The following is a 20,712-nucleotide window of genomic DNA, read 5'->3' on the forward strand; positions in this document are numbered from 1 at the left end:
GCTGTTCCAAGGAAGGGTAATCCCAGTTTGATCTCTGTGGGGACCCCGACCCAAGAGGAGACACCCTTCTTCAGCTGATGATGAGAGGCCCTGGCTCCAGAAGAAGCTCTGAGGCCAATGGGACCTTGCTGGTAAGGGAGCTGGACATAAGTGGGTTGATGGATCATGATTAACTCAGCCCCTCTCCCCTCCAGCTAGAAAAGCTGGGGTGGGGGCCTATTTGTATAACGTGCCACCTTTGAGTTAAATAAACTACACCCCTGACAGGGCACTGCTCAACATACATGAGCTTCACTGGACTCACTGAAGCCCACTAGGGGAAACTGAGGCAGACACACAAATGCATTGCTGTACCAGGCCGCCAAGGACACCCCAGGTGTGAGGGCCTCTCATACACTGCCCCTCCATCTTAGATGTATAGCTGAACAATGGTTTTCCTTGCTCCATCCCACCTCTGGAACCAAGTGCAATGATTAAGTGCAGCCGCTGGACCCAGTCTCTCACCAGGATCTGCCCAGCTTTGTTAAACGTCCTTCCGACACAGCTAAGGCCCACAGACTAGCCCACAATGCTCTGATCTCATCAGCAGGAGAGAGAACAGGAACCTACAAGGTAATCACACTGAAGTGATAAGTTATCAGCCTCTGAGCTTTGGAAGGGCCAAGGATGGGTCTGATCGTCCCATTCGTATTTGAATGGGAGAAAAAACATGGTTGGAGGATGATAGAACCTCCAAAAAAGACAAATCCCAGAGCTCTGGGCACATCACTTCGCTTAACAGCCTCAAGGGAATAATCCGGATGTGCAGCAGGTGAAGGCTACGCCGTGAAACATTTGATTCACTGATTCCAGATTTGCCAACTGTCTGGCAATCCATGGTAATCACTCGCACAGCGTGAAGTGGGGGGAGTCACTGCCAGCTAACCTCCAAATGTGCCTTCTTTCCCTTCCCTACTGACGTTGCTCTCCCCCGACCCCTCCCTGTGCACTGAAATGGGCCGGAATCCCAACCTCCAGGGGCGCTCTGATAGTTGCAACCAGCCTCATGATGTGGCTAGCGTACACAAAGCACAGGGGAACGTTGGCCAGAGGGGCTAGAGCAGAGGTGGGCAAAGTATGGCCCCGAGGGCCACATCCGGCCCACGAGACCCTCCTGCCCGGCCCCTGAGCTCCTGCCCCGGGAGGCTGTCCTCCGGCCCCTCGCTCCACCACCGACGCAGTGCTCCGGGCGGCGGGGCTGCGAGCTCCTGGGGCAGCGCAGCTGCAGAGCCCGGCCTGCCCCGGTGCCCTGAGCTGTGCGGGGGCTGTACCGCCGCCGGAATGGCCAAGCGCGGTGAGGGGGCAGGGAGCGGGGGGGGGGGTGGATCGAGGGCAGGGGAGTTCGGGGTGGTGGTCAGAGGGTGGGGGTGTAGATAGGGTTTCGGGGCAGGAACAGGGGGTTGAATGGGGGCAGGGGTCCCAGGGGGGCAGTCAGGAAGGAGGGGGGGTTGGATGGGGCGGCAAGGGGCAGTCAGGGGACAGGGAGAAGGGGTGGTTGGATGGGGCAGGGGTCCCGGGGGGGCAGTCAGGAATGAGAGGAGGGGTTGGATGGGGTGGCGGGGGGCAGTTAGGGGCGGGGGTCCAGGGCCGGTCAAGGGGGGTTGGATGGGGCAGGGCTGTCAGGGAATGGGGGGGTTGGATGGGGCGGCGGGGGGCAGTTAGGGGCGGGGGTCCAGGGCCGGTCAAGGGGGGTTGGATGGGGCAGGGCTGTCAGGGAACGGGGGGGTTGGATGGGGCAGGTGTCCTGGGGGAGGGGGGGCTGTCAGGGAACAGTGGGGGTTGGATGGGGAGGAGTGAATGGGGCAGGGGTCCCGGGGGGGCTGTCAGGGAACAGGGAGGGTTGGATGGGGCAGGAGGGACAGATAGGAGGTGGGGGCCAGGCCATGACCCCCTCCCCTAACCGGCCCTCCATACAATTTCCAAAATCTGATGCAGCCCTCAGGCCAAAAAGTTTGCCCGCCTCTGGGCTAGAGGGGCAACGTGTTAAAAATGATAGGGAGGAGGGAGCAGAAGTGCAAACGCATGAATCCTGCAGCCATAATAAGGGGAACATCCGCAGGGTAGTTCGGCACTGGAACGGAAACATTCCCTTGCCCCACTCAGGCGGCTGTATCAGTGGCCGGGGAAGGAGAAAGATGCAAGGCAAGGAATGCTCCCATAGTGAAGGAGAGAGGGAGAAAAGGGTGGAAGCATGCAGGACAGACACGTCCTGGGCAGATGAGTTCACGTATGTATGTGAAGTACCAGAAACGCCAATCACTCCCTTTACCAAGTCACTCCAAACCATCTCCTCTCACGGCTGGCAAGTTTCTGCCCCTCCCGGGCACCCCCAGCACAGAGAACTTGAGCCATCTCACCGTTTTCTGGGCGTCGTACATCAGGCTTCGGTAAAGCTGGGCGAACTGGCTGTACGTTATATCCCCATTCCTCTGCTCCACATCCTGCAGCCAAGAGGAGCAGAAATAGGACAGCAGCTGTGATCACACGCGACACCATGCTCTTCTTAGCCTGGACAGCCCTCCCATCACTGGGGCTTGCTGCAGGGGCAAGTGGTCCCTGCAGGGAGGGCAAGGTGAACATTTTGCCCAACCATGCCCGCTGCCCTTTTGTGCATACGCTGCAACCAGGAGGGCCACTGCGGCACCACACAGGGTCTAGAAACATGTTTCAGAAACCTATCACCCAGATCTGGGTTTCTGCTGGCAAGCATCACTAAGGCTGGGTCTCACCGATACCTCTGCCTGCAGAAGGCAAAGGGTGTGAACTCTGACTGATGCAGAATATGCCTGCCACTGTAGCAGCATGCCAGACACTCTGCCTCCAAGCTTACACCCTCCCCCACAGCTTACAAGCTGGAGCAGGAGGAAACTCAGACATATTCTGCTCCCTGTGGGTGCCGGGAGATCTGCAAAGCAAAGAGTTCTGTGCAGTAAAAGCAACCTATTCCGCACTGCTGCTTCCGGGCAGGAGGCTACAGGGAGGGAAGCAGCAGTCTTCACAGGAAATTCAAACCCCAGCCAGGCCCTGGTGAGTGAGAAACAAATAGAGTCTTCACACACCAGCCATGCACTAAAGAGCAGGAGAATCTTGTGACTAGGGTAGGGGGCTGAGATCGCAGAACTCCTGGGTTCTATTCCCTGTCTCTGCCACCGACTTCTTGCAGCTGCAGGTAAGTCACTTTCACCTCTCCATGCCCCAGCTCTCTATCTACAAAATGGGGTTCATGCGGGCTTATTTCACAGTGGTCTTGTGAGGTGTAACAAATTCCACATGTCTTTCGAGATCCTCAGGTGGCATCGTTTAGAACTGCCTGCCAATCGCATGGGTGGCGGAGCCTGCAGGGGCTCAGTGACCATTGCACAGGAGTGGATAAAGCTCCATCATTCCAGATGATCATTGCCCTGCCCTCACTGAGGCAGCATGTTTGCGAGTTGCCCACGACCCGGCCATCCCTGGTTCTATGGTGACCTGACGCAGCCAGCTGCCGGATCAGCTCAGTGTTTGCACAAGGCTGCAGGGTCAGGCAGCAGCCTGCTGGGCTGAACTTCTCTTCTCCTCGGTTCAGTGCTCGGTTCAGCCAGGACAGGATGTGCGACAGGCGGCATGGGTATATGCACCCCCACCTCTGAGCATGGGAGCATCTCGGGGAGCAGGGACAACAAAAACATGGGAAAGGTCAGAAAGCCATAAACACCAGCTGGTGAGGAGGGGCATAAGGAGGATGGGACAGAAAATCAAGCTGGCCACATAGAGGCCAGGAAGTGGCATGAACGGGGATTTGGCACCATTTCATTCACTGCAAGAGGGTAAGAACGGGCTGGGAAGCCTGGCACTCAGACAGGCACAGCTTTATAGTCACAGGTGGGACTGGTTTAAAACCAGGCAAAAGGCTGCCGTGGGTCCAGAGACAGGTGCCTAGCAAGGCAACAGACCCTTTATCGCCTCGCTACACACCAGCCTCTGGATCCTTGGGTTTAGAGTGGGGATGGGGAGAGGGATTGTGACCGGTCAGGGTAAAGCCTGAGCACTCACCGTTAATCTCTCCCGCAGGAACCGCATGTTTGGGACTCGGTAGTTGACCTGGGACAGCATGTTTTTCAAATCCTTAGCTGAAATCCTAGCTCAGCAGAGGAAGGAGGGGAACACACACAGTTAGCAACTCTGCTTTCATGGACTGAAGAACCCAATCCCCAAACCGCAATGCTCTGTCCAGAAAGCAGAATGTTTCCGCAGGGGAGCAAGGAGAAGTAACCATCCAAAATACCCCAAGCTGGCATCAACCATCAAACACAGAACAGATGGGCATCTAGCCCTGCCTGGCAGGAATCCGAGGAGTGTCCTCAGGGTAGATTAAAGAGGAGATCCTTAGCCATATAAGCTTTCATGCCCACACAGTGCAGTGAGCCCCTAAAGCTCGAAACGGGATATGCAGTACTGAAGGGGCCATTACAGGAATCTGTATTGTTCCCTAGATTTGAATTACCTGGAGCTACTCAGAGACTTGAAGGCCAGAAGGGAACATCACAATCATCTAGTCTGATCTCCTGCACATCGCAGACCACAGAACCTCACCCACCCACTCCTCTAACAGGCCCATAACCTCTGGCTGCGTTACTGACATCCTCACAACATAATTTAAAGACTTCAAGCTACAGAGAATCCACCATTTACTCAAATTCAAACCAGCAAGTGACCCTTGCCCCAGACTGCAGAAGAAGGTGAATAACCCCCAGGTCTCTGTCAATCTGACCTGTAGGAAAATTCCTTCCCCACCCCAAATATGGCAGCTAGTCTTGGAGCAGTGGGTGAGATGCACCAGCCAGACACCTGGGAAAGAATTCTCTATAATAACTCGGAGTCCTCCTTGAATAGTGTCTCATGTCTGGGCATTGGAGATATTTGCTAACAGCAATCACAGATGAGCCATTGTAGACAACCTCAACATACCATCCCCTCCATAAACTTATCAGTCTTGAAAGAAGTTTACATGTAAAATGATGGGATCTAAATTAGCTGTTGCCACTCAAGACAGAGATCATGGAGTTACTGTGGATAGTTCTCTGAAAACATCCACTCAATGTGCAGTGGCCGTCAAAAAAGCTAACAGAATGTTGGGAATCATTAAGAAAGGGATAGATAATAAGACAGAAAATATCGTATTGCCCCTATATAAATCCATGGTACGCCCACATCTTGAATACTGCGTGCAGATGTGGTCCCCCCATCTCAAGAAAAGATACATTGGAATTGGAAAAGGTTCAGAAAAGGGCAACAAAAATGATTAGGGGTATGGAACAGCTTCAGTATGAAGAGAGATTAATAAGACTTGGACTTTTCAGCTTGGAAAAAAGATGATTAAGGGGGGATATTGTAGAGGTCTATAAAATCATGACTGGTGTGGAGAAAGTAGATAAGGAAGTTATTTACTCCTTCTTGTGTTATGAGAACTAGGGCTCACCAAATGAAATTAATAGGCAGCAGGTTTAAAACAAACAAAAGGAAATATTTCTCCAGATAACGCACAATCAACCTGTGGAACTCCTTGCCAGAGTATGTTGTGAAAGCCAAGACTATTACAGGGTTCAAAAAAGAACTAAATAAGTTCATGGAGGATAGGTCCATCAACGGCTATTAGCCAAGATGGGCAGGGATGGTGTCCCTCGCCTCTGTTTGCCAGAAGCTGGGAATGGGCGACAGCGGATGGATCACTTGATAATTACCTGTTCTGTTCATTCCCTCTGGGGCACCTGGCATTGGCCACTGTCAGAAGACAGGATACTGGGCTAGACGCACCTTTGGTTTGACCCAATATGGCTGTTCTTATGTTAGGGTTTTTTGCCCCCACTACTCCCCTTGGAAGGCTGTTCCAGAACTTCACTCCTCTGACGGTTAGAAACCTTCATCTAATTTCAAGCCTCAACTTGTTGATGGCCAATTTATACTCATTTGTTCTTTTCTGTGCCAACATTGGCCCTTAATTTTAACTCCTCTCCCTCCCTGGTGTTTATCTCTCTCATGTGTTTATAGAGAACAATCATATCTCCCTCCAGCCTTCGTTTTGTTAGACTAAACAAGCCAAGCTATTTAAGTCTCCTTTCATATGGTAGGTTCTCCAAACCTCAGATCATCCTAGTATCCCTTCTCTGTACCTGTCCAGTATGAATTCATCCTTCTTAAACAGGGGAGACCAGAACTGCACACAGCATTCCAAATGAGGTCGCACCAGTGCCTTGTACAAAGGTATTAATGCTTCCCTATCTCCACTGGAATACCTCACCTGATGCACCCCAGGACTGCCTTAGCCTTTTTCGCAAACGTGTCACACAGGTGGCTCACAGTCACCCTGTGATTGACCAACACACTCAGGTCTTTCTCCTCCTCTGCCATTTCCAACTGATAAGTCCCACGGTTATAGCAAAAATTCTTGTTGTTATCCCCTAAGTGCATAACCGTACACTATTAAATTTCATCGCATGGGGCTATCAGGGTAATGATACAGATGGGCAGGTTATGGTGGCTTCAGTCGGTCTGGATCACCATGCCTTCCGATTCTGATGAGGCAGTGGCCTAGTGCTTAACAGAGACTAAGGACTAGAGTGGCTGAGAGTTGGCGGAAACAGCCCAGTGAAATGAGTTGGGAAGGCTTGGGCCTACGAGTCAAGAGCATGTACCAACAGGTAGGCTTGGCATCAGCAAGCCAGCCATGTACCACACTCCCGCCTAGGTCAATGTCAGTCCCACACAAGGAAGGGCTTGGGCCTACAACTGCCCATGCAGCTACTCCAGGAACAACCTACGTGCCTCAGCCAAAAAGAAAAAAAAAAAAAGCTGGCATTCAGTATTTGTCCTTCAGGCAATGCAAAGTCACAGTGCGATGAATCAGACCTCCCACTGAAACCCAGGAGATCCCCAAGGGGGAAGACACTAGACTCTGTGGCAACCCTAGAGAGACAGATGGCCCAAGTGGGCGTCGTGAACAGCACAAGCGGGAACTGCCAGGACACAGTTTGGTATCGTTTTCCTGCTGAGTCTGATGACACTACCAGCAAGGAGACTCTGTTGGTCTGGGGGAGACCAGGCATGGACGCCCACAGAACAGTGATGTGCAAAGACAGTTCATGTCTGCCAGGAACCCAGAAGGGAAGCCAGTGTGTCTTGTTCGCAGGCGTCCTTCAGCACCAGCCCCGAAGCGATGCTAACCTGAGAGCCGTCTACACAGTGGGGAGGACACACTTCTGTTCAAGGAACAGAGAGCGAGAGTCAGATCATTCTGCAGAAAAAGGCAACAGGCCCAACACACGGCCCCAGCCCTCCCCACCCTCCCCCTTTGAGCAGCAAAATAACCTGCAGAGCCAGCGACACGGAGTCACCCAGAAAGCTGAAACAATAAGATCACCTCCCCTACCAGGAAGAAGTTATTCCTAATGGCCAGTGCTTAATTTGTAATGAAAGAAGTGCCAGGGCTCAAGCAATTAGGTGCAGGTATTTAAGCAATTTTTTTACTTTCATAACTGACATGGCAAGCCCAGAGGTGCTGGGCCTCAGCTCCGGCACAAATTAAGCACTGGTAACGGCACAAATCCAGCTTCCTCTGGAAAGACAGTGCGACAAAGATGGGGAACAAACATATTTAATGGAGCTATACAAGGTCTTTGGCAAGCCAGAGAGAAGGCCCACATGCCCAAAACACAGCTACCAGGGCCTCAGGAGGACCGGGATTCAGCGGGCATCCAAGGTGGTAGCACGGAGGTCAGACAGGGAAGAGATTTCAAGGGAGCGCAGTTCCAAACACTGGAGGATGGAGCACGCACAGTGGCTGGATCAATGCCACCTGCGACTCCTATTTTGGGATCAGCCACAGGAAATGAATCACAATAGAGGAGCCACAGGATGGTGGGGGGGAGAGACAAGGGAGATTGTTCCTGTGTCATCATCCCGCTATTTGTTTGTCAGCTGCTTTTACCTTCCCTGCCATCCCCTCTGCGGGAAGCAGCAGGCCCTCTCTGTTCCCCTCTGGGGATCCCCCGTGTTTCGCAGCTGTCCATCTTTGAGGCTCTGCATTGTGGCCAAGGTCTAGTCAGGATACCCTTTCAAGACTATTGATGCAGATCCTTAAAGTGGCCGCAGGGGTCACTGTTGAGCATGGCAAGGCGCTAATCCATCTCCTCCGCCTCTCCTGCCTGCCCTGTGCAGAGCAAGGCACGTAGGGTTGCCAACTTTCTACTCGCACAAAACCAAACGCCCTTGCTGCGCCCCTGCCCCTTCTCCAAGGCCCTGCCCCTGCTCACTCCATCCCCCCATCCCTCTCCCCACCCTCACTCACTTGCTCATTTTCACCAGGCTGGCTCTGGGGGTTGGAGTGGGGGGCAGGGAGGGCTCCAGGAGGGGTTGTGGGCTCCACGGTGGGGTCAGAAAGGAGGAGTTCAGGGTGCAGAAGGGGGATCCGGGCTGAGGCAGTGAGCTGGGATGCGGAAGGGGGTGAGGGCTCTGGGGTGCAGGAGGGGGCTCTGGGCTGGGACTGAGGAGTTCGGAGGGCAGGAGGGGGACTAGGGCTGGGCAGGGGGATCAGGGCTCTGGCTGGGGGTGTGGGCTCTGGGGTGGGGCTAGGGATGAGGGGTTTGGGGTGCAGGCTCCAGTCTGGGACCAAACGGTTTGGAGGGCAGAAGGGGGACCAGGGCTGGAGCAGGGGGCTCTGGGCTGGGACTGAGGATTTCATAGAGAGGAATGGGGCTCAGGGCAGAGGGTTGGGGCGTGGGAGAGGGTCGGGGCGTGGGAGAGGGTCAGGGGTGCAGGCTCTGCGCGGCACTTATCTGAGGAAGCTCCTGGAAACAGCAGCAGCATGTCCCCGCTCCGGCTCCTAGGCAGAGGCACGGCCAAGCAGCTCTGCACGCTGCCCCATCCACAGGCACTGCCCCCCGCAGCTCCCATTGTCCGCAGTTCCCAGCCAATGGGAGCTGCAGAGCTGGCACTAGAGACAGGGGCAATGTGCAGACCCTCCTGGCTGCCCCTACGCTTAAGAGCTGGAGAAGGGACATGCCGCTGCTTCCGGGAGCTGCAGGGAACCTGCCTTAGCCCCACTACACCGCAGATTGGACTTTTAACGGCCGGTCAGCAGTGCTGACCAGAGCCGCCAGGGTCTCTTTTCGACTAGATGTTCCAGGCGAAAACCGGACACCTGGCAAAAGGGCACGGCTTGTGCTAGGGGAATCCTTGCTACCAGCTCAGTGTTGAACCACATTGCTACAGCCAGGGAGTGACTTTCCCTGCAGAGCTTCCTCCACAAGCATCACAGCCCTCTCACCGGGAACTCCCTGCCCACCCATCACGTCACATGCTTGCAGCATCCTAGGTCCAAGAGACAGGGACAATCAGCTGGCCTCACTCAGAACAAAAGAGGAAGAGGGGAGGAATGGGACCATCACCGACAGCCAGCAGAACACCTAAGGGGGAAGGTTGCAGGAAGCAGCTCTCACAAGCTACAGTCATGACTCGAAGCCATGAGATTACAGGACAGACCACAAGGAAGGTGGGCCCCAACCTGTCGCTCCCCATTCATGCTAATACACGATGTATACTTTGTGCATTCAATACTGATCTCAGTCCCGCCAGAGGTGAGGTTTGGAGCTTATGAAGGGGTGTGTGCATGGGATGGGATGCGTGTAAGAGAAAACCTATCCCTAGGTAGCCGTGGCACACCAGGCCAGTGCATTAGCCTTCACCGCTAGAAACAAGGATTCCAGCTCACAAGGGGACATGAACCTGGCTCTTGCTCACAGGGGGCATCCTGTCTCTATCTTCCAACAAGACACCACTTCATTTCTAAAGCGAAGCGAAGGGCTGGAAGCACCTGGGATTGAGTGGGTCAGTTCTGAGGGGCAGATCTGGGTTTGTGGGGCCCAGGGCTGGACCAGTAAGGGACACAGCAGTTGAGGATGAAGGGGCAGGGACAGAGCCTGAGTAGGCATTCAGGACTGGAGCATCAGGAGGTGCTGTGGTCACAAGTGAGATGCATCAGCGAAGCACCATGGGGATGGGAAAAGCAGGTGGTGTTACAGGACTGCCAGGTAAATTGGCAGAGCTGTTCTGGGGACACTTTCAGAGCACCAGCTCCTACCATGCGGGACTCTAGACAGGGCTCTTACACCCTCACTTTCATATACAATAAAGACACCCACATGGGAAAGACGAAAGATTATCCAATTACTGTACCACAGGCACTGAGCCAGGCAGCTCTCTTACTTGGGAAAGAGATAAGATCTGAAACCTACCAGTCAGAGGCGGAGACAAGCTCTTCATAGATCTTTAAATATTTGCTCTAACTGGCACAGTCTGTCTTTTTCCAGCCTCCCCACTCTAATTTTCCATGATGCATGCATGAGAAACAGATGTGTGTATGTGTTTGCTTTCCATTCCCTCCCCACTATATATATATATACACACACACATACATTTCACACCCACCCACCGTACACCCTGCCAATGGAGAACTTAGCAGAAATTTCTCGCCGCCACGAGGGCCCTCTGCATAGCCAGAGACTCCCAAAGAGCTCACAGAGAGAGGGAGGACAAGAGACACAGCACACTGAGCATGAACCCAGCCTGTTATAATCCATGGCAGCTTGGAACCAGTTCACATGCCTATGTAACAAACTCTAATTCTCTGAGCAGGCCATTCTCAGAGCCCAGGGAAGAACCCAGCCATCTTGCCCCACAGGTCAGGGATCATAAACTGACGCGGTAAGGACTGTGTGACAAGATACTTATCAACCTCATTCCCCCGCCCCCGAGCACGAGTCATCAGTCACTAGATCACCTGTGGACTCGGTGTTACAGCACTCAGCCCGCTCTCAGATCCTTGTGCAAGCCAGCCTGGGTGAGGTCCTTGGGAGCGAAGGCAAACAGCTCTGGGAAACAAGCCAGAAGTCTGAGCCCACCTGCAGACAGCCAAACTGGTTCCTTTAAAACTGGGGCTTGGAAGCCACGGCTGGCCCCTGCCCACCCACCTCCTGCAGTCATTGGGACTTGGAAATGACCAGTTCAGTGAGACAGATGCACAGCTTGAATTGTATAGATTGCCCCCTTTGTTGGGAAAAACCTGTGCAAGGAGTAGGGACCCCCAGTATGCAGAGAGGGCAGGAGAGTCAGATCTCCAAGCCAGCACGCCTTGGGGATCAACAAGAGGTTGGTGCTATCCCTGTTTCCTCACTGGCTCCAGGGCTGCTTGCGAGCATATGTACGGGCTCTGGAGATGGAAATGTGATACCCAGTGTCCCCTGCTCACTGCATAACAGCCACCCAGCTAATTAGCTAACATGCCCACACAGTCTCCATGCACAGCAGCCAGTGCAGACTGACATTCAGAGGGGAACCCCCACCCATCTAATAATTCTCTCAGATTTGTGATCAGCCAAATGCTGACTCACAAAGCCCAAGCAAGTCAGTTTCAGATTATGATTTGCTGGCAGAGAACCTGTCTGCTCCTGGCAACATGCTGGTGCTGATCTACTCACCAGGCAGAGGAATGCAGAGAGTCCCTTGATAGTATAACAGGAAAGGGTTGATTTAATCCAGTTAAAACCCCTTTTCAGCTACACTCCAGAGATGCAGCTCACAGATGACCAGTCTTAAGGGCCTGCAGTTTGATGCTCAGGCTCCAGTGATTAGGTCAGGAAATGGAACCCAGTAATTATCTATTTATTATTTCCAGACCTCACTGGGTGAGCCAAGAGCCCTATGTCTGCCAGGTTACTGCTTTCCGACGTGGGAGAGAAAACAGAAAAGGATTAACCCTACCCCAGAAGAGGAGGGACATGACTGATGGGGAAAGGGAAGCCTGCAAGGGTAGCATCTTCTCCCCAAGAGAGGAGGTTTCCACTCAAGGTTTTTGTTTAGCTGGTTCACTGCAGCATTCTGCTACATCTTCAAGACTACTGAGACAGCAGTGTTCCAATGAAACACTAGCAGGAGCAGATGACAACAGAGGAGGGTGGGTTTGCAGCACAGACCCGGGGTGGGTGTTGGCAGCACTAAAGCGGTCAGCCCAGCTGCGATGGTATAAGAGGAAAAAAGGACACCACACCACAATAAGAGAGGTGCCCAGCTTTCCACTCACAGCTTGCGGCAGGAGGAAACAGCTTATATATGGATTTTATGTATTGCATTATTAATTATGTTAAGGTGCCTAGAGCCTTGGACAGGTGTTTTTTTATCATTTTAAATCTCAATACATAGAAAATAAACTGACCTGAGTTTTAGGCTTTTTAAGGTATTTATACATAGGTGCAATCAGAGCAAAACTTGAAACACCCATCCCAAACGTCTCTGTAACCTGACACTGTAATTTCGCCCCAAAAGGAGCAATTTTTCATAGGCACAGGCAAAGCATTGTTTTCTGGACTGTATTTAGGGAAAAAAACTAACATCCTCCCCCGCTTACCAAAAACAGTGACCAAATAACCCCTAAACAGCCATTGCGTGTGTGTATATTTGTGGGATGCACACAAACACACCCCTGGGCCAGACTTGGGGGTTTGTCCTACAGCACCTGCAACTGAGGGTTGAGGTGGGACGGGCCAATCATATACACACAATTGGTTTTAAAAGTGTTGGTATAAAACTAGGTCCTGCACGTGCAGTTGGTTACACACCTGCTTAACTGTATACATGCATGTAGCCTCGTTGAAGCCAACAGGACTGCCCACGTGTATGTGACTAAATACATGCCTGTTCAAAGGACAGGGTCTCTAGTAAGTGGTGGGGATGGGGATGTTATTTTCCAGCTTCCAAGAACCTGCTACAATGGATAGTTGGTTTGTTGCTGATTTTTAAAGATTATTATTTTAAAAACACAGCTCACTGCTCCCTTTTTAAAAGCCATTGCCAGCTTCAAAACCATGGATGAAATCCCAGCTCCATTGAAACCAATGTTACAACTCCCCACTGGGGCCAGGATTTCACCCCATACTTTTTAACTCCCCACAACTTCTGCAACTAATTTACCAAAAGTATGTAAGACTGTTATAAAACAGAAGGAACTAAAATCTTATTTACTTTCACTCTTTATGCTCCTGGCTTAACATTTTGCACCTCTCACAACTTGGACAACAGAAGGAGACTGGTCACTGTCACATTTTGCTTTTAGTCAATTTCATTTGAAGGCTCTAGTGACTTGCCTGATGCTACCACTGGCAAACACTGAAGGAGAAAGTTTATTTTCTTAATTTTATTTCAAATGCCATGGAGAGATTATATATTTAAAGACTGATAGCAATGTGTCTTCTGGATTTAGATACGGAAAGAATTCATGTTCTGTTCGGGTGGTTTCTGGGTGGAGGGAGGGGTCAGGGTGTGTGTGTGTACACATACGCACACGTAAATACACAGAATCTAAATTTTACACCACATTTTATCTGATGGTCTCTTTAAAGCTGCTGTGTGTGTGTGACTGGATCCATTGAAATAAGGGCCATGTTTTCATCTCTCTTTAATCTAGCCTCCAAATCTGTACCTCCACTTCTGCACCTGTTTTTCATCTGCAGATTGAACTGCTGAACACCCAAACATCCAATTTTCACACACAGAGGGCCAGCTAAACATGCAAAAGATATAGCATTTAGATTTGGAGGCCTGAGCCTGGTAATTTGGCTCTTACCATCTCATACAAAGAGAAACCCCATTAGCCCTCACTTTAACAAGGACTCTGTTTAAATGAGCCAATCAGTTGCATCTTTGCTCCCCCCACCCCAAGAACACACCAGGAGCAGTGGAAACCGGAAAACAGAGTTTTAAAATATTTAAAAAACAAGTAACAATTACAGAGGTCCATTAAGTGCATTAGCGCTGCTGGAATATATTGAAGACAACACTTCTGTTCCTCTCTGCTGCACAAGCATTAATCATCTCTCCAGTCCTCTAAGTGGCACATTCAGCATGGACGAGGCAACCCTCTCACCACGCCATGAGACACGGACACAAGTCCGTCTGGATCCAAGCAACATGAAGCACTCCCCTCCCTCTCTTATACATACTCTGCCCTGTATTTTGGCCAGCTTTGATTATGCCCATGCTGCTTGAGTTCAGAGGCCTGTTTCTGCCCAGAGCTAGCACTGGGTCATAATGAGCTACAGCTGAAAACCAGGTTCACAGACTGCAGAAGGGAGAGTGGGCAATAACGACAGAGGTGGCAGGCTCTCCCCTGGCAGGGCACAGATCAGCAGGGGACGTGAAATGTCAGAGGACGATGGATGCCCCCCACGGGACCTGTTCATACCACTGGTTTCCCACTAAATGCAGAGTCAAGGGTTGTTCTGGTATTCAAGGCCTTCTGTGCAAATGGCCCGCGATACCCCACCATGACACAAACACACCTGTGACAACCCCAGGACAGCCTCATGCCACGGAGCAAGAGCAAAGCTCACGAGCAGGGGAGAGAAGTTCCCCGACTGCTGTGCCATGAGTGTGGCAGTGGCTTCCCGCAGGGATTAGAGTAACAAGCCTCAGGGTGGAACGTGGAACTCGCTGGCCTTCCCGCAATACAACACAATGAGCAGAACGGCAAAAGGACAAACAGGAGATCCTTTGGGATATTTAATCCCACCAGGTGCTCAATCACCATGGCAATAAGCATGGCATTAATGTCTAGATAAATAAACGGGGCAGACACAACCCTTGACAGATGGAGTCCGGCAGGTTTCTTATTGTAATGTGAGGACACACATTGCTGCATGAGCAATGCCTCCGCAGCCTTCCCCCGCACCACTTCTCTCACTGTTCAACGGTAATGGATGAATGTTTCACATCTCAAGGGGAAAGGCACTTTAAAAAAATCAATAGCGAAAGGTTAATGTGCTCTGTTAACATCACTAAGGAGAACCGTGTCACAGAAAACGAAAGGAGGCAGGGAACAGTGCCCTAAGAGGAGATGGCTGCTGACTCTCGTGTGGAGGGCAGACTGAAAAAGAACACTGTACCCATTTAAACTCATGTCAGCAGCGGCGGAGTTCAGAGGGCAAAGCTCCTCTCACTCGGCGAAATTCACCTTTGTGCACAGATCTACACACCACTGAAATCCCAGCAGGGCTTACAGGGTGCCCAGACCTCAGACCAGCCCTCCTCACGGTAGGGGAGAGCGAGGAGGGAGTCCCACCATAAGACCTCAACCAGGAGGGGACCAGCACAAACACACTGTCAGTGGCGCAGTCCATGCCCCAAAGAGCTCACAGTCTAAAAGACAAGCCAAGTGGGTGAGAAACAAAGGGGTGATGGGGGCTGAGAGGCGGGGAGAGTAACAAAAATAAAATGTTTTAGCACCGACTGGGCTCTTGCTACTGTATATTGCTTCGTGTGGTGTGGTTCTTTGAGCAGAGACAATTGGGGCTCCATGGCTCAGTTTCCCTTGCTGGCTCCCAGAAGACCCCAATGCCCTGGTGTTTTGCATTCCTAACTGCAGGGAACGGGCCATAAGAATGGCCCTACGGGTCAGATAAAAGGTCCGTCTAGCCCAATATCCTGTTTTCTGCCAGTGCCAGGTCCCCAGAGGGAATGAACAGAACAGGTAACCATCTAGTGATCCATCCCCTGTAGCTCATTCCCAGCTTCTGGCAAACAGAGGCTAGGGAAACCATTCCTGCCCATCCTCGCTAATAGCCATTGATGGATCTATCCTCCATGAATTTAATCTAGTTCTTTTTTTAACCCTGTTATGGTCTTGGCCTTCACAACATCCTCTGGCAAGGAGTTCCACAGGGTCAATAGAAAACAAAAACTGTTTACATGGAGTATTTCAAATAACCATGAAAAGATTTAGACTCCTATTAGGGTATAGAAAGCCTCTTAAAAAACTCCACACAGCCTACGCTTTGGACTTCAGCTAAAACTGACAAAGCCCTTTAAAAGTCAGAGGGAAACACCAATACACTAAGCCCATATGCTGTCAGTGTTACAAGTTAGGAGTCTGATTCTACAAACCTAGCTCAGATGAGCAAGCTTCACTCAGATCAGCAAGCCCCATGAACTTCAACAGAATTGCTCACCAGAGTAAGAGTTGCAAGGCTTGTCTACACCAATATTTCATTTGCAATGAACTGGGGTGTGAATCAACCCCACACTAGCCTGCCTTGAAATGAATGGTCCCTGTGGATCCTGCTCATGCATTCACAATTCCTTAGTGAGCTTTGAGCTAGTCTCATGCCGAAGCAGGGTAGATCAAAGCTCACTAAGGAATTGTTAATGCGCTTTCAGCAAGATCCACACGGACAGTTAGTGCACGGCAGGCTAGTGCAAGGTACATTTACACCCCAGCTTGACACCAACTAAATGTTTCTGTAGCCAAGCTCTTAGTTTTGATCTTTAGAAGGAGGGACAGCACCAGGAGGAGGTGCGCAAATGCCCTTATTACACGTTTGGTTTCTAAATGCATTTCATAGTTTATGCCCAGTGAGGAGCACCTGAGACATCTTCAATTTTGAGACTTGAGCACTGAGTAAAACAGGCCCAACTTTTCTAAATACATAAATCTGTGCAAACGAGAGCTCCTCTCTCCTTACCTGTCTTCTCGGTTGCGATCCAGTGAGTAGAACTGCTTCCGGAGCCACCTGAAAGGAAACACACACAGGTGCAAACACACAGTCGTTTTACTTCATAAATCTTGATTGCTCCGTATCAAACACTCTCTCCAGGCCTAATTCTGCCAGGTACTGAACTGTCCTCAACTCCCTTTGGTGTCATCCCCCAACTCCCATCAGAATGCCTGGCTGCACCCGTGGGAAGCAGGTTAGTTTCTCACTGCAGACCTGTGTTCTGACATTTTTTATGCACCCAGCACTCCTACTGGCAGGCAGGATCAGGCGCATCCTGATCATGGAGCGAGTGGAGGATCACGTACCACAGCAGGTCAATGCAATGAAACCTTTCACTTAGGGAGTTCTGGGCTTAAACCCTTTGTAGATCACAAGTGGAATGAGGAGGGCCTCTCTCAGCCTAAGCTCTAAGCGGCTCCTTACTCAGCTCCCAAAAGCTCCCACACAATTGACTCAGCACAAAAGCGTGCCTGGAAAAGGCGATGCTGCCACTGAGGATGCGGATGCTTTGCCAGAGCGGGGTGGGGTTGCTGGGATGCTGCAGGGCAGGGCAGGACAGACAGCCGTCTTGGTGCAGACCATGGTGTCTGGAGCCACAGAAAAAGGGAGGAGGGCGAGGACTGAAGTGCATTGGTGGAGAAGGGCTCCGAGGATAAACTGGACCAAAGCAGCAGAGCGGCTGCCTGCCCTGTGCCCGCCTTGCTGTCATTAGCCCCTCACCTCCCTGAGGCTTGCCTTACCTTTCGATTTGCAGGGGGGTGGAGGCCCTGAGAGTATCCCCCACCAGCCAGTTTAACCCTTTGATCCACATGTTGACTTCATCCTCGGATGTGGCTGTGAAAATAAAAAACAGGGCCCGTGAAGGTACGAGGCAGCCGCACTGACCCTGGCTTCCATGGAGGAAGCCCCGGCACAGCTGCAGCATGGCACGAGGAAGTGGATCCAGCCAGGCCAGGGGCCTAATCACCACCACAAGGTGGATCCGTGTCAACCCCTGCTTCACCATCCATTGCCGAATATAAAAAAAATACAGCACTGCTATCTGTTCTCCCCTCTTGGGCCCTTCCCTTCCCTGCATTGTCAGTAACTCCCACCTTGCTGATCTCCGAGCCTCTCCAGCGCCCCGTAACGTCTCCCTCAGACAGCAGTTCTCCCCGTGAGATTGTCTCCAGCCATCAGCTCTCACTACTAAGCTCTCGCCCGCATCTCTCTCAATACACACGACTGGCCAGTTCCTATTCACCTCCATGCTCGGCGTTCTAAGCCACCTCGCTGACGAGGCCTTGGGGGTTTTTTGGGGCCTGTTTGTTTTCAAGGAGCGACATTTCAGCTGCTCTGGAGACGTAAGCGACAGCTATTTTTAGAATGTGCGCGGATTTCTTTTTAACCTCCCCATTGTTTGCTGTATCCTCTTTGAAGCTAGAAAATAACATCTCTCTCCCTGTGTGTTCTGGCAATCATTGTGTATGTAGAAGGCACAATTGTCTTGCACATGCAGAAGCCAGTACGGCTGCCCACCAAGGCTTGTCTACAGGAGAAAGGTGCACCGATTGAACTTACATTGGTTTGTGAACTGATATAGCGAAAGCACTGCTGGAAGCTGTTTGGAGTGGCTTGTCTCAGATTGAGTTTAAACCTGCTCCTAACTGACCTATGCTAATCTGAAACAAGCCACCCTTAAACCAAAATGAGAACACCTACACCGCCTTTGGCACTGATTTTAAGTTAAATTGGTGCAACTGGCTCCAGTAAACAAGCAATAAGAAAGGTGAAAAGAATATTTGAAGTTAGTGGCATTCAAGCACCCTCATCATCTTCATTTAATATTTAAGTATCCCCAAAGCTTGGATACTGTGTTGACAGATGGGCAGAACTGGGCATGCTAAAACACACAGGTAAACTATAGTCCCTGCCCTGAGGAGCATGCAATCAAAATGACCCTGCAAATCCAAAGCTAATGGAAGGGACTGCCCACCTTGCAGGCTGAGAGTTTTCAGCCTGAACTCCATTCCATAGAGGACGACGAAGCAGTGAGACGGGTCTGACCGGAAAGAGGGATCCTCCTGGTATCGGTCAAAATCTCGGGAATTATTTCCTGGACGAATCTCTTGGATTTCACGAATATCGACTGGGGGGAAAAGAGGAAGGAAAAGGGAATGAGAGGACTGAAAATGTAGCAGAACAGCCATGGGGTATCTGAGTTCTCAAACACACCAATGAAGGAGGGAACAGGGGAGAGGAGAGCATGCCCAATGGTTAGGCATTAGCCTAGGACTGGAGAGGCTGAAGTTGAATTTCTCTGCTCTGCCACTGATTCCTGCATGACCTCAGCCAAATCACTTCACTTCAGCTTTCCCTTCTGCAAAACTGGCTGTGATTAATCCTAGCCAGCTCACAAAGGTGTCTGGAGGATTCCTTAGTAAATGGCCACTCAGTGTTCTGAAGCTGTACAGATACATGCTATCCCTAGGCTTGTGAAGGTTGGCTGCCCTCTCTAGGTAACCCTGCGGCTTGCACTTTTCATTGGCGTCATGGCTGTTGGAAAGCCCCCAGGATCCCTTAGTCACTAGAGAAGGCCCAGGGAAGGGCACCGATAACGTGACTATCATTATCCAAGGGTCTGGGTACACAGGTGACATTAGCAGCCATTACACGCTGTTGGTGCTAGACAAGGCCTAAGGGAGTTGGGCACCTAACTCTTTGAAAACCCAGACATGACCTAAACTGCATTTGCCTGGATAAGTCGAAGGGCAGGGATGCGGAGGCTGCTTTATAAAACCATTCATCATTGCTTCACCTGCAGTAAATCCCGCTCCATTCTGTGGAAGGACAAGGAGCCAGGGCAGGAATGGTGGTGTGGGGGCAATTTAATGATCCTGTGCAACAGGAGTGTCTGTGTTTCACCAGTTTTCTTTTACACCTCCGCACAGTGAGGTGGGGACTGGCGGATCCTACAGAGCCAGGGAGCAACAGCAGCTGGGCCTAGCCCAGCTTCAGCACTACAGGTAGCAGACTCGGAGCCATTCCACTGCTGCTCCACAGCCTGGAGAAGTGGCAAAGCAGGACTCCTCCCAACAACCCCGGCATTACCTCCTACTCCAAGCCTGGCACAGGGAGCGTTTGGCCCCTAGTTATTTTAACCCCCTTCCTTGTTCTTATCCTGACCTGCCTCTCCCCTCAAGAGGCTTGTTATCATTCACGGGGGTTACAGAGCCTTGCAGAGCCAGCACCAGCGGCTGAGTGCAAGCTTCCTCTCACCCCAGCTGTGCACCTTAGCCCTGCCCTCGAAGGGGTTGAGAGGGCATTGCAATGTCTGGGACTTGTTCAGTCCTTGGTTTCTCAGCTAAGAGACTCTCAGCTAGGGTCAGCTGTGGTGGTAGAAATTTCTGTGGTGGGATCCCTTCTTACTGGATTGAGATCCACCAGCTCTATTCATGCAGGGGCTACTTGAGGTTGCATTTTTAAATGTTTCACAACTCTCTTTCCCCACAACCCCCTCCTCATTCAGGTCATCCATCAAACATGGTTTGGCCTAGAATCTCTAAACTTGGCTTACTCTGCTGAAATCAACAAGGATGGTGCCTTTGGCTATTGCTGTGAAGTCTGGTGGGTTAGCTTTGGACATAGTCGGGACAACACTTTCTACACTTTGAGAATGCCACTGAGTTTATAAACCCTGGTTGCTCATACTCTGTTAGAGTTCATCACGCAGCTGTGAACTTTAGCAAGCCTGCTCGTGAACTGACAATATGGAAGAGGGTCAAAAAGATCTGAACTGGACATAGTTTAATACACGAATCAAAATCCAGGCAGATCAAACATATACACCAAGGTGTCACTGATCATGTATTACACTCATCGAGAGGAAAATTCTCAAGAAACTCCCACACTCCCAAATTCTCAAACACCCTCCCACCCAGTTTAGTTAAGCTGAAGTTTTAAAGTTCAAATCTATAATTTGTGGGACAGGGAGATTCTTAGACCTTTTTAAAAAATGTGAAAGCAAAGCCAGGTTGAAATTTACTTTTCAAGTTACGTTTGGATGGAAACGCAGGGGTAAATTACTGCAAACGGGCCTTCACGCGGCTTCCAAATC

At 51.1% G+C, this 20,712-nt stretch overlaps 1 protein-coding gene across 6 annotated transcripts in view; it reads right to left on the bottom strand.

Moving 5' to 3' along the window:
• The window catches only part of PLCG1 (phospholipase C gamma 1), a 94,764-nt gene that overhangs the window by 35,587 nt on the left and 38,465 nt on the right, over nucleotides 1–20,712 (bottom strand). For all 6 annotated transcript variants that reach the window (XM_073309727.1, XM_073309729.1, XM_073309726.1 and 3 more), the window contains 5 exons: nucleotides 18,592–18,744; nucleotides 17,357–17,450; nucleotides 16,584–16,631; nucleotides 4,072–4,156; nucleotides 2,397–2,480 (listed from right to left, as the gene is read on the bottom strand). In XM_073309727.1, coding sequence (XP_073165828.1) covers nucleotides 2,397–2,480; nucleotides 4,072–4,156; nucleotides 16,584–16,631; nucleotides 17,357–17,450; nucleotides 18,592–18,744 — 464 coding nt within the window. The remainder of the gene's footprint in view (nucleotides 1–2,396; nucleotides 2,481–4,071; nucleotides 4,157–16,583; nucleotides 16,632–17,356; nucleotides 17,451–18,591; nucleotides 18,745–20,712) is intronic.

This window comes from Lepidochelys kempii, chromosome 13 (assembly GCF_965140265.1).
Source record: "Lepidochelys kempii isolate rLepKem1 chromosome 13, rLepKem1.hap2, whole genome shotgun sequence".
NCBI lineage: Eukaryota > Metazoa > Chordata > Testudines > Cheloniidae > Lepidochelys > Lepidochelys kempii.